The sequence below is a fragment of the Eucyclogobius newberryi genome, unplaced genomic scaffold (genome assembly GCF_026437365.1).
Source record: "Eucyclogobius newberryi isolate DKJ021-1_F unplaced genomic scaffold, fEucNew1.0.hap1 SCAF_12, whole genome shotgun sequence".
Taxonomy (NCBI): domain Eukaryota; kingdom Metazoa; phylum Chordata; class Actinopteri; order Gobiiformes; family Gobiidae; genus Eucyclogobius; species Eucyclogobius newberryi.
Genome location: NW_027315746.1, coordinates 12,366,365 through 12,378,416, shown reverse-complemented (window position 1 = coordinate 12,378,416; position 12,052 = coordinate 12,366,365). Strand labels below are relative to the sequence as shown.

General features: G+C 44.1%; 1 protein-coding gene across 1 annotated transcript in view; it reads left to right on the top strand.

Annotated features, from left to right (window-relative positions):
• lpin2 (lipin 2) overlaps window positions 1–11,685 on the top strand; it is a 53,380-nt gene extending 41,695 nt beyond the window's left edge. The window contains exons 19-20 of the mRNA XM_072440852.1: window positions 2,998–3,101; window positions 6,376–11,685. Of these exons, the coding sequence (XP_072296953.1) occupies window positions 2,998–3,101; window positions 6,376–6,520 (249 nt within the window). The 3' untranslated portion in view covers window positions 6,521–11,685. The remainder of the gene's footprint in view (window positions 1–2,997; window positions 3,102–6,375) is intronic.
• The last annotated feature ends 367 nt before the right edge of the window (window positions 11,686–12,052 follow it).

Here is a 12,052-nt window from a genome sequence, read left to right as displayed (position 1 = left end):
GTGTGTTTTCAAAAGCAGGTCACATACAGCACTCACTCACCAGGGGGCGCTAGAGAAGGGTTCATATCATAAAAGAAACTGAAGCTGAATACTATTTGAATTTGAGGGAATTAGACATCTAATCAATCGGTCATTAAAACAAGAAAATGTAAAGTAATATTTGACAATATCCTACTACAGTGAACAGATTTGTTTGCTTAGTTCTCAAGTTCTGGGGTCCTCGAGACGCACACGTTTTGGGAACCACTGCACTAGAGGAACTGTAATTATTCAACAACATGTTTAAAATAGGAATAAATTAAGATTTCACTGTTTTGGTGATGTCTCAATAATTGGACGATGGTTTTTACGCTCAGAGTCGGGATTCTTTTCTCACGAGGCAGACTTTTCAGTGCACGCAGAGGAGAACGGGAGCTTTTTTTCTTTTGACTTAAATCATTTTATGCAGCCTTGATCTGTGACGACAAGCAATGGAGCGTTTGGCGTTTGGCTGGATTCACATTTGGACAACGACGATCTTCTAAATTAGTACGACTTTCAAGTGCCAGGAATGTCACAATATCAAATGTTAATGTGACCGTTATTGTGAGAAAAAACATCTCAATTTGACGCTCATCCGCTGTTGATGTCATCGTGGACAAACCGTGAAAAGTCTAGAGCTTTCTGAACGTTTACATAATACTATTGTACTTGTACACGCACAAAGAAGCACTGTTAAAGGAGAATAAATGTGATCAAAATCAAGGAAATGCACGTTTGAACGGATGGATTTTGAGCAGTGATTTGAAGTTAATGTGCTTTTATTTTTTACTTCTAGCATAATCCAGATTATTACTATTTTAGCTTTGTTGACGATGATATTGTGACCTGAATAATCACAACGATTGATTTAAGCGAATAATCTCGATATTCCCAGCCGCAGCAGAATGTGACGATCATAACATGATTACAACTTGTACCAATCATCGATCATCTTTGCTGATATTGCCCTGTTTATGACACGACATCCAACACGACTCACTCCCAGGGCCGAGCGACCTTTTCAGGTCACAATAGTCGGACAATATTACGTCAGTCCAACAGAAATGTGTCAAAACATGTCTTTAAACGTGTTAGTTGAGGGTTATTTATATCAGGCAAAGGTGAAATGTCTGTAAAATGAATCACAAACGTGCAGAAATGTCAACCGTTTCGAACATAACTTTTTACATTTTTTATCAGATAAAACTCGTATAAAAAAACTCTTATTATTAAAAACATAAAGTTCCTTTAAGTACTCATATAAAAAAACTCTTTAAAAAAACCTCTTATAATAATAATAATAATAAACATAAAAAAAACTTGTTTAAAAAAACTCCAGCAACTCTTATACTCTTAATAAAAATAACACTCTTATTTACAGCTGTTATATGGACTGAAAATATAGCACCAGAGTGGTTGACATTACTGTATTGCACATGATTATAACAGTATTGCACATGAGTATGACAGTATTGCACATGATTATGACTGTATTGCACATGATTATAACAGTATTGCACATGATTATGACAGTATTGCACATGATTGTGACGGTATTGCACATGATTATGACAGTATTGCACATGATTATGACTGTATTGCACATGATTATGACACTATTGCACATGATTATGACAGTATTGCACATGATTATGACAGTATTGCACATGATTATGACAGTATTGCACATGATTATGACTGTATTGCACATGATTATGACTGTATTGCACATGATTATGACAGTATTGCACATGATTATGACAGTATTGCACATGATTATGACAGTATTGCACATGATTATGACTGTATTGCACATGATTATGACAGTATTGCACATGATTATGACAGTATTGCACATGATTATGACAGTATTGCACATGATTATAAAGCTGAATGACTCAACAACATTATATAAAATGTGCCTGAATGCCCCGCCTCTGCTCCCTCCCCTCGTTCCCGCTGCTCGTGTCTCGGTGCGGCGGATGCAGTTACTCCATACAGTGTTTGTTACCGCGCCCCTAAACACACTCGTGACACCGTTGTTGTGACGACCATGCGCCTGAGTTCACAGGCGGAGCGCGGCCCCTGTGACCCGCTCAGACCGGGCCACAGCGTCACATCGTCAGCTGAACAAACGAGAACGACTTCACATAATCCTCCTCTGTGTGTCTTTGTCTCTCTCTCTATGTGAAACAAAACGCACATTCACCAGAGCTCCTCCCATTTCATGCATTAGTCGATGGCACTAACAGGAAATCAGCAGTTGATGTCACTAATGTGATCATTTTCCACTTTCGAGCAGTGACGTACATAATTGTCCACTCAAATGACTTTCTAACCATTAGTCTGGGATGGCACCATTGATTATTTGGTGTTCAAGTTGTGTAGGGGCTGAAAGTAACATGAAAGTAATTAAAAAAGTAAATATAAATGAGAGATTTTGCTGCACAACAGAGACGGTCATAATATTTAAAAGTACACGTCGACATCGGATATTTGACGGATAAAGTTCTGCTTCTTGGACTCAAAACAAGTGCGCTAAAGTGTGCGATTAATCACAGTTTAGTCATGATTGAGATTCAATCCAAACATTGTGATTGATCAATATCAGGATGGACATTACATTTGATTACATTTCCCCCCCATATTGCCCAGTCCGAGTGGAAAGTCACTCGAAAATGTCTCTCTTGAGGTAATTAGCTCGAGGCTACGATCCGATTATTCTGCAATAATGAGTCTCGTTAATGCTTTTTTCAACTTTTAACAAATCTCAAATAGATAGAGATTTTTTTTCTTTCTTTGCATCAATCAAAGTTTAATTCGATTTTATTTGTCGCAATGATAGAGTTTTTTAATCACAAAATGCACAGATTCCTCCAAAGTCTGAACTCGTCTCCAAACAACACTTTTAAAAGATATGTATTTTCCAACCAAACCTAAACCTGATCTTTGTCTAATCTAATATGTTGTCTTCAGGACGTGTTTGCCTACAAGGAGGTGGGGGTCCCGGTGTGCCGAATCTTCACGGTGAACCCCAGAGGAGAACTGATCCAGGAGCAGACCAAGGGCAACAAGTCCTCGTAAGTCCATCCACCTGCCCATCTCTTTTCCTTTTATTTCTTAACATTTTTTAAACGTTTAAAACCTAAAACACAGAACCAGAGAGTGGAAAAATGGTTAAAATAAAATGACAAATAGACACAAACTAGAAAACAAAGAAGACACAATCGTGACACATTAAAATAAGAGTTCCATTGAGTCGGTCACATTTGTGTTAGTTTTTCCATTCTGTTCAGTCCTTGATTGTTGGTAATATTTCTATCAACTGTTTTTTGTGTTGGCCTTTTTTTCCTGTTGCCAAAAGTATATTCCAGAAGTATCCATTTATTGTGTCCATGTCAGGAGATTTGAGTCCCAAAGATGGCGATGTCAAAAACAGTCCGCAGTGCGTGTGAACGTCAGTCCCAAAACACGTGGTAGTGGTTTACCTCCTGGTGCCACAGTTTCTCCAACAGTCTGCATTTCCTTGTGAATAATGAGCACTTTGACACGGTGTTCTGAAAAAATGTGACACATTTTCCCAGCAAAATTTTGAGGTCCTGAACTGGGATGAACATACTTTTTCCCACTCTTCATCCGTCAAAACAAGATTACCCTTTCTTTCCCATGTGTTTTTATTATATTTAGTAGAGAAGTGTCCAGATTACTGTAGACATGCGTCGATGTAATATTGTTTCTCTTGAAAGTTCTGATTCTGCCTCTCAGTTTCAAATACTGTGTCTGACTAACCGTATTTTCCGGACTATAAGTTGCACCAGCCAAAAAATGGATAAAATAGAAGGAAAAAACATATATAAGTTGCACTGGAGTATGAAATGCAGTTGCAGGTGTGAAAATAACAAATAATATCACATATAAGTCGCTCCGGAGTATAAGTATAAATAAGTATAATTCGCACCCCGGCCACAACTAAGAAAAAAGGTGCGACTTATAGTCCGGAAAATACAGTATTTTAATCGCTCCAGTGTTTACTCTGCACGCATCGCTACTTCACGTCTTTTACCGATGCCATGTCCTGTCTGTGTGACCTTGTCCTGTCTGTGACCGTGTCCTGTCTGTGTGACCGTGTCCTGTCTGTGTAACCTTGTCCTGTCTGTGACCGTGTCCTGTCTGTGACCGTGTCCTGTCTGTGTGACCGTGTCCTGTCTGTGTGACCGTGTCCTGTCTGTGTGACCGTGTCCTGTCTGTGTGACCTTGTCCTGTCTGTGACCGTGTCCTGTCTGTGTGACCGTGTCCTGTCTGTGTAACCTTGTCCTGTCTGTGACCGTGTCCTGTCTGTGACCGTGTCCTGTCTGTGTGACCGTGTCCTGTCTGTGTGACCGTGTCCTGTCTGTGTGACCGTGTCCTGTCTGTGTGACCTTGTCCTGTCTGTGACCGTGTCCTGTCTGTGACCGTGTCCTGTCTGTGACCGTGTCCTGTCTGTGACCGTGTCCTGTCTGTGTGTGACCGTGTCCTGTCTGTGACCGTGTCCTGTCTGTGTGACCGTGTCCTGTCTGTGTGACCGTGTCCTTTCTCTGTGTGACCGTGTGACCGTGTCCTTTCTCTGTGTGACCGTGTGACCGTGTCCTTTCTCTGTGTGACCGTGTGACCGTGTCCTGTCTGTGTGTGACCGTGTCCTGTCTGTGTGTGACCGTGTCCTGTCTGTGTGTGACCGTGTCCTGTCTGTGTGTGACCGTGTCCTGTCTGTGTGTGACCGTGTCCTGTCTGTGTGACTGTGTCCTGTCTGTGTGACTGTGTCCTGTCTGTGTGACCGTGTCCTGTCTGTGTGTGACCGTGTCCTGTCTGTGTGTGACCGTGTCCTGTCTGTGTGTGACCGTGTCCTGTCTGTGTGTGACCGTGTCCTGTCTGTGTGTGACCGTGTCCCGTCCGTGTGACCGTGTCCCGTCCGTGTTACTGTGTCCCGTCTGTGTGACCGTGTGACCGTGTCCCGTCTGTGTGACCGTGTGACTGTGTCCTGTCTGTGTGTGACCGTGTCCTGTCTGTGTGTGACCGTGTCCTGTCTGTGTGACCGTGTGACTGTGTCCTGTCTGTGTGACCGTCTGACCGTGTCCTGTCTGTGTGACCGTCTGACCGTGTCCTGTCTGTGTGACCGTGTCCTGTCTGTGTGTGACCGTGTCCCGTCTGTGTGTGACCGTGTCCCGTCTGTGTGTGACCGTGTCCCGTCTGTGTGTGACCGTGTCCCGTCTGTGTGTGACCGTGTCCCGTCTGTGTGTGACCGTGTCCTGTCTGTGTGTGACCGTGTCCCGTCTGTGTGTGACCGTGCTCTGTCTGTGTGTGACCGTGTCCTGTCTGTGTGTGACCGTGTCCTGTCTGTGTGACCGTGTCCTGTCTGTGTGTGACCGTGTCCTGTCTTTGCTTGACCGTGTCCCGTCTGTGTGTGACCGTGTCCCGTCTGTGTGTGACCGTGTTCTGTCTCTGTGACCGTGTCCTGTCTGTGTGTGACAGTGTCCTGTCTGTGTGTGACAGTGTCCTGTCTGTGTGTGACAGTGTCCTGTCTGTGTGTGACAGTGTCCCGTCTGTGTGTGACCGTGTCCCGTCTGTGTGTGACCGTGTCCCGTCTGTGTGTGACCGTGTCCCGTCTGTGTGTGGCCGTGTCCCGTCTGTGTGTGACCGTGTCCCGTCTGTGTGTGACCGTGTCCCGTCTGTGTGTGACCGTGTCCTGTCTGTGTGACCGTGTCCTGTCTGTGTGTGACCGTGTCCTGTCTTTGCTTGACCGTGTCCCGTCTGTTTGTGACCGTGTCCCGTCTGTGTGTGACCGTGTCCCGTCTGTGTGACCGTGTCCTGTCTGTGTGACCGTGTCCTGTCTGTGTGACCGTGTCCTGTCTGTGTGTGACCGTGTCCTGTCTGTGTGTGACCGTGTCCTGTCTGTGTGTGACCGTGTCCTGTCTGTGTGTGACCGTGTCCTGTCTGTGTGACCGTGTGACCGTGTCCTGTCTGTGTGTGACCGTGTTCTGTCTGTGTGTGACCGTGTCCTGTCTGTGTGTGACCGTGTCCTGTCTGTGTGTGACCGTGTCCTGTCTGTGTGACCGTGTCCTGTCTGTGTGTGACCGTGTCCTGTCTGTGTGTGACCGTGTCCTGTCTGTGTGTGACCGTGTCCTGTCTGTGTGACCGTGTGACCGTGTCCTGTCTGTGTGTGACCGTGTTCTGTCTGTGTGTGACCGTGTCCTGTCTGTGTGTGACCGTGTCCTGTCTGTGTGTGACCGTGTCCTGTCTGTGTGTAACCGTGTCCTGTCTGTGTGTGACCGTGTCCTGTCTTTGCTTGACCGCGACGTCTCTCCGTCTCTTGTCTTTCAGTTACTGCAGACTGAGCGAGTTGGTGGAGCACGTCTTCCCGCTGCTGAGCAAAGAGCAGACCGAGGCCTTCGTGTTGCCGGAGTTCAGCTCCTTCTGTTACTGGAGACAACCTCTGCCGGACATAAACCCGGACGAGTTCCTCTGATCCCTGAACGGGACGGTGTGTGTGGGGGGGGGCAGACGGGACACGCCACTGCAGCTCACGTAACCGAGCCACCCCCAGGACCAGCACCTTCCTCCTGCTGACCAAAACCATTCACTCAAGAGCGGAAACGGCGTTCAAACTGACTCCAAGGTGCACTACGGAGCCTTTCTGGTGTTTCCCGCGTCGAGATTTATTATCGCTTTACTCGAAATGTTCCACGGTATTTCCATTTATTCAATTACAGGCGTGTTAATTGGCCAAAAAGTACTTGTAATAGAACAAATCGCAGACAAAGCCGCATATGGAGATGAGTATGTTTAATGCCGAGCTGTGGAACATTCCGGGTAAAGCCAAAACAATCAAACGGCAGAAAAGTTAGATGGCGCGCCTTTTTAGAAAATCAAAATGTGGTACGCCCGCACTTTGCACGACACTTTGTTCCATTTTATCTCCTACATTAAAGGTCCACACGTCGCTGCTTTTACAACGCAAATACAGAACTAAAAAGGCACTGAACAACCTGTAATTACACGCTTAGTACTTTGTAATTACACGCCGTTACGCAGCGTAGTGATGGAGTTACGTTGTGTTCTGTTGCTATGACTACGCCTGATCAGCGCACACTCAAAATGTGACTTTAACACGAGTTTGGAGTCGTCAGATGATTAAAATGACACGTTAAGAGTCAAATCTGATGCGATTAAACTCACGTCGGTCTTTCTGATCAGATTTGACAGTTTAAGACAACCAGAAATCAGATAATGATCAGATTTTGATTACCATTTACTCATTCATTTACTTCTGTTCATTCCCATTTCATTTTGGACAGAAGGAGGAAGCCACGGTAACGCAAGAAAGACACGCAATAACTACAAACGTCTGCTTTTTATCTGAAAAAGAGAGAAAGAAAGAAAAACGCTATAACGACTATTTTGATCTATGACTCATTTAATCGCTTGAAAACTGTTATTTTTACTCCATATAAATTGCAATATATATTTAATTCATACAAAACAACACAGGTCATAAAATAAAATAAAAAATGTTGGCCGCTCAAACTGATGAAGACGGCTATAATTTAATTTAAAAAAGTAACAATATGTATATAAAAATGCTGGTGTACGTTACGTTTAACAATACATCATATAGTAGTAAAGTCTATTTGCGGATATTTAGAACGTGTATTTTATCTCATCTCTAACCTCGACTAATCTTTATTGAATTGTCAGAATGTCGATCGCAGCTTTTGACAAAGGTATTTTTGTTTGTTTTGTACTAAAAACGTGAAAATGCAGAGACACAACGTGGTGTTCTTTAGAATGTGAAAAGTTGAAACAAGAAAAAAAAAGAAGACGCGATGCAGCTATTGTCTATCGCTGTTTTGATGTGGCGCGCGCTCGGGTCGATGGCGTGTGTGGGACTTTATTTATGTTGATCGGTTTGTTTACATTGTTGATCTTTGTTGCCTTTGGTCGTGACGGAGAATCTGGGACGAGCTTTGTCAGAATGAGAGTGCATCAGCGACTTAAGACGATACAGTTTCTGGACTGTTGCAGTGTGAAATGAGCAACGAGAGGGAAGAGACAATCGGCAAACGGTCGAGGTCGGGGAGCAAAGCCACAGTGCCAAAGTAGAAAAAGAAAAAAAAATGGCATATGTGCAATGCCTTAAACCACTACGCCACCGGCAACACAGAAAACACACTGTTATTTATTTTAGTTGAGTCGAAACTAAATTCTTTGAGGTGAAAATGTGTCATTTCTTCTGCTTTGTCATGAATCCAGAAGTGGTCCATGGTTGAGGTGGTCAGCCTGGAATGTTCCGCAGTTTGGCTTTAAAGTCAACGAGCTTTTGTTAAATATTTGGCCGTTAAATGACTATAGAAATACCTCTTAATTGTTTCCGCGAGTGGGTCCGCCTCGCCTCGGATCTGACCTATAAGTTGACTCGGCAGCGTCCCCTGCTGGGCGTCGAGATTAAAGCCGCAGTGCGTAACATTCCAGGCAAAAGGATGACGTCTCCGTGGTGTTTAGAGGGTGAAAAGAGACTTTGCGCGTCTTGGAATTCTCTAGACCTTCTGTACCTCTCAAAATGATGACGTTTCAGTTTTTTACAGTCAAAATGAGGCTTGTGTCGCGCTCTGATTCTAAAACATGCATCGTTTATGTTCAGATTTATGAAGGAAAAAACACTGGATTTGGAACAAAGAGCTTAAAGTGTGAGATTTCTGTCCCGGCGATGTCACCGCGGGGAGGTGTGTGTGAGAGTGTGTGTGTGTGAGAGTGTGTGTGTGTGAGAGTGTGTGTGTGTGAGAGTGTGTGTGTGAGTGTGTGTGTGTGAGAGTGTGTGTGTGTGAGAGTGTGTGTGTGTGAGAGTGTGTGTGTGTGAGAGTGTGTGTGTGTGAGAGTGTGTGTGTGAGTGTGTGTGTGTGTGAGTGTGTGTGTGTGAGAGTGTGTGTGTGTGAGAGTGTGTGTGTGTGAGAGTGTGTGTGTGTGAGAGTGTGTGTGTGTGAGAGTGTGTGTGTGTTAGAGTGTGTGTGTGTGAGAGTGTGTGTGTGTGAGAGTGTGTGTGTGAGAGTGTGTGTGTGAGAGTGTGTGTGTGTGAGAGTGTGTGTGTGTGAGAGTGTGTGTGTGTGTGTGTGAGAGTGTGTGTGTGTGTGTGCGAGAGTGTGTGTGCGTGTGTGTGTGCGTGTGCGAGAGTGTGTGTGTGTGTGTGCGTGTGCGAGAGTGTGTGTGTGTGTGCGTGTGCGAGTGTGTGTGTGTGCGTGTGCGAGTGTGTGTGTGCGAGAGTGTGTGTGTGTGTGTGTGTGTGTGTGAGTGTGTGTGTGTGTGTGCGCGTGAGGTGTGTGTGTGTGCGAGAGTGTGTGTGTGCGTGTGCGAGAGTGTGTGTGCGCGTGTGCGAGAGTGTGTGTGCGTGTGTGTGTGCGTGTGCGAGAGTGTGTGTGCGCGTGTGCGAGAGTGTGTGTGCGTGTGTGTGTGCGTGTGCGAGAGTGTGTGTGTGTGTGCGTGTGCGAGAGTGTGTGTGTGTGTGCGTGTGCGAGTGTGTGTGTGTGCGTGTGCGAGAGTGTGAGTGCGAGTGTGTGTGTGTGTGCGTGTGCGAGTGTGTGTGTGTGCGTGTGCGAGTGTGTGTGTGCGAGAGTGTGTGTGTGTGTGTGTGAGTGTATCACGGCGTCCAAACCGAGTCAGAATTCACCGCACTTTGATAAGCTGCATCAGGATTGAGGCCGTGTCACCAGAAGACGTTAAACTCGTACCTCGAGCTCACCTGTGTTTTTGGATTCTCTGCTGGAGTTTTCTAAAGCGTGCAGTCACACTTCGGTCCTAAACCGAGACCGGTTTAGTCCAGGATATGGACCCGGTTTAGTCCTGTTCTGCTCTTTTGTTTAGTCCAGGTTTAGTCCAGGTTTAGTCCAGGTTTAGTCCTGGTTTAGTCGCAGTTTTCAAGTCCGTGATCGTGAAATTGTGTGAACGCACCTCAGTCCAAAATGAGCTTTAGTTGAAAATATTTGACAATTTACTGTTACTTCATCTGAAAAGCATTTACATGACAAAGACTGCACTTATTAACAGTTGATTTCTTATGTATGGAGCCATTAATGTAACTGAATTAAAAAAAACTGATTTAGTGTTTAAAAATGTATGATCCCCAAATAAAGTAGCAACAATTTTCTTTATTTTTAAGGGTTTATACGTTGTTACTTTTGGTCATGGCTTAGATTTTCTGAAAAATACAATAATATACCTCTTTTAAAATGCACTTACTTTGACCATTTTGCCACATTCGACAAGTAAATGAAGAAAACTGAAGGTGCGTTCACTCATTTATCGTGATTTCAGCCCAATTTTAAACTGATTCAGACTTAAATTGCTCTCGATCTAGTCCAAGTTTATTCCTCACGTTGACGCGCTGTAAAAGTTAATGCAAATGTAAAAAACTGCACCCTTTTTGGCGCCCCTAGTGGTGAATCCGAGCATTGAAGAGTGTGAGGTTGTCGGTACGATGCGTTTATGATGCGATGAGTGTTTTGAGCGGTAACCGTGAGAACGGGAAGAGCCGCCGGGATTTTTGTGTGGAAACAAACAGGAAATACTTGACTGAGGACAGGAAGCTGTTCAGAGCTTGGTCGCGTTCGTGTGTCTGTGACAATAAGTAAACGTGGTAAAAAGAAAAAAGAAAAAAAAGTAATATTCGCGATGGGAGAAACGCGCGAGAAAAGAATGGAGAAGCACAATTTCTAATGACAGCTATTTTATTTAATTTTGTTTGAATCGCCACTATAGGTCGACATTATTTCATTTATTTCACTTTGTCGCTCTGATGCCGAGCGCTGGGAAAATGATGAAGAAACAACTGCAATTTATCCTGAGTTTTTTCCGATTTTCAGGACTTATTTTGGACTAAACGTGACTCAAACTGGTTTATTTAAAAGGACTATTTCTAAACTCACGGTGAACTAAGTGAACAGAACTGAAAGAACTGAACCAGGACTAAGTCGGGACTCAAAACAGGGTAAAACCAAGACCAAAACCGGTCTAAAACAGGAGAAATCTGGGTCTGAACCAGGTCTTAAACTAGCCTATGTGTTTTCTTTATCTATTAACACGCACTGGTCGCTTATGACATTTTCCTGAGTGTTTTTTTTGTGTGTTTAGTATCGATATTGATAAATGGAGTGCTTAATTTTGTTTGCCTGCTCGTTACGTATGAAGTCTAAATATCTATGAAGCTTAGTGAAGTAGATTTATCTCTAAAAATTAACAAAAGGATTTCCATTCTTTCTATGAAAGTGAAGCATCTTGTGTGGAGACATCACACCCATCTTCTATAATCCTGGGAACACGCTATATGATAAAATGATCTATAATCTAATCATCGTTGGGGGTTTTCTCGCTGCTGTGTGTCGGCGGTTCACTGTATTACGCTGATTTCACCTTTGCCTTTTGTTAGTTCTCGTGTTTGATTTCGTGTCATTTTGCGTTTCGTTTGAAGGTGACGCTCGCTCTGTTCGTGTCTGAATACCTTTACGCTGTGTTCCATTTGTAAAAAGACAAATGTGGTTTGAAGTATGTAAAATAAAAGAGATCAAAATATTATTGTGAGAAGAGACGAATGACCTGAAGCTAACAAACCGGTCAGATTTGTATTAAATAAACTTTCTAATTGAAGTCCGTGGGTGATTTTCTTGTCTCCAGTCACAGTCGAACATCCAGCACTCGAACGGTGAGTAAACGGGACGGTCGCCATGGCGATGAACCGATTCAAACCAAACATGGGCGGGGAAAGTGCTCAAAATGTGGCCGAAACTGTCACGTGAACGCAATGAAAGGATTTAAACATTTGTGCTTCTTACGTCCTCTTCAGAGATGTAAGAAGCACTTTGGAAACGCTAAAAAACATCTGCATTATTTCATCTTTTGTCCGTTCATTACCGTATTTTCTGCACTATAAGGCGCACTTAAAAGCCTTTCATTTCCTCAAAACCGTCAGTGTGCTTTATATGATCCTTTTTGACTTTTCGTGCGGAAATACGGT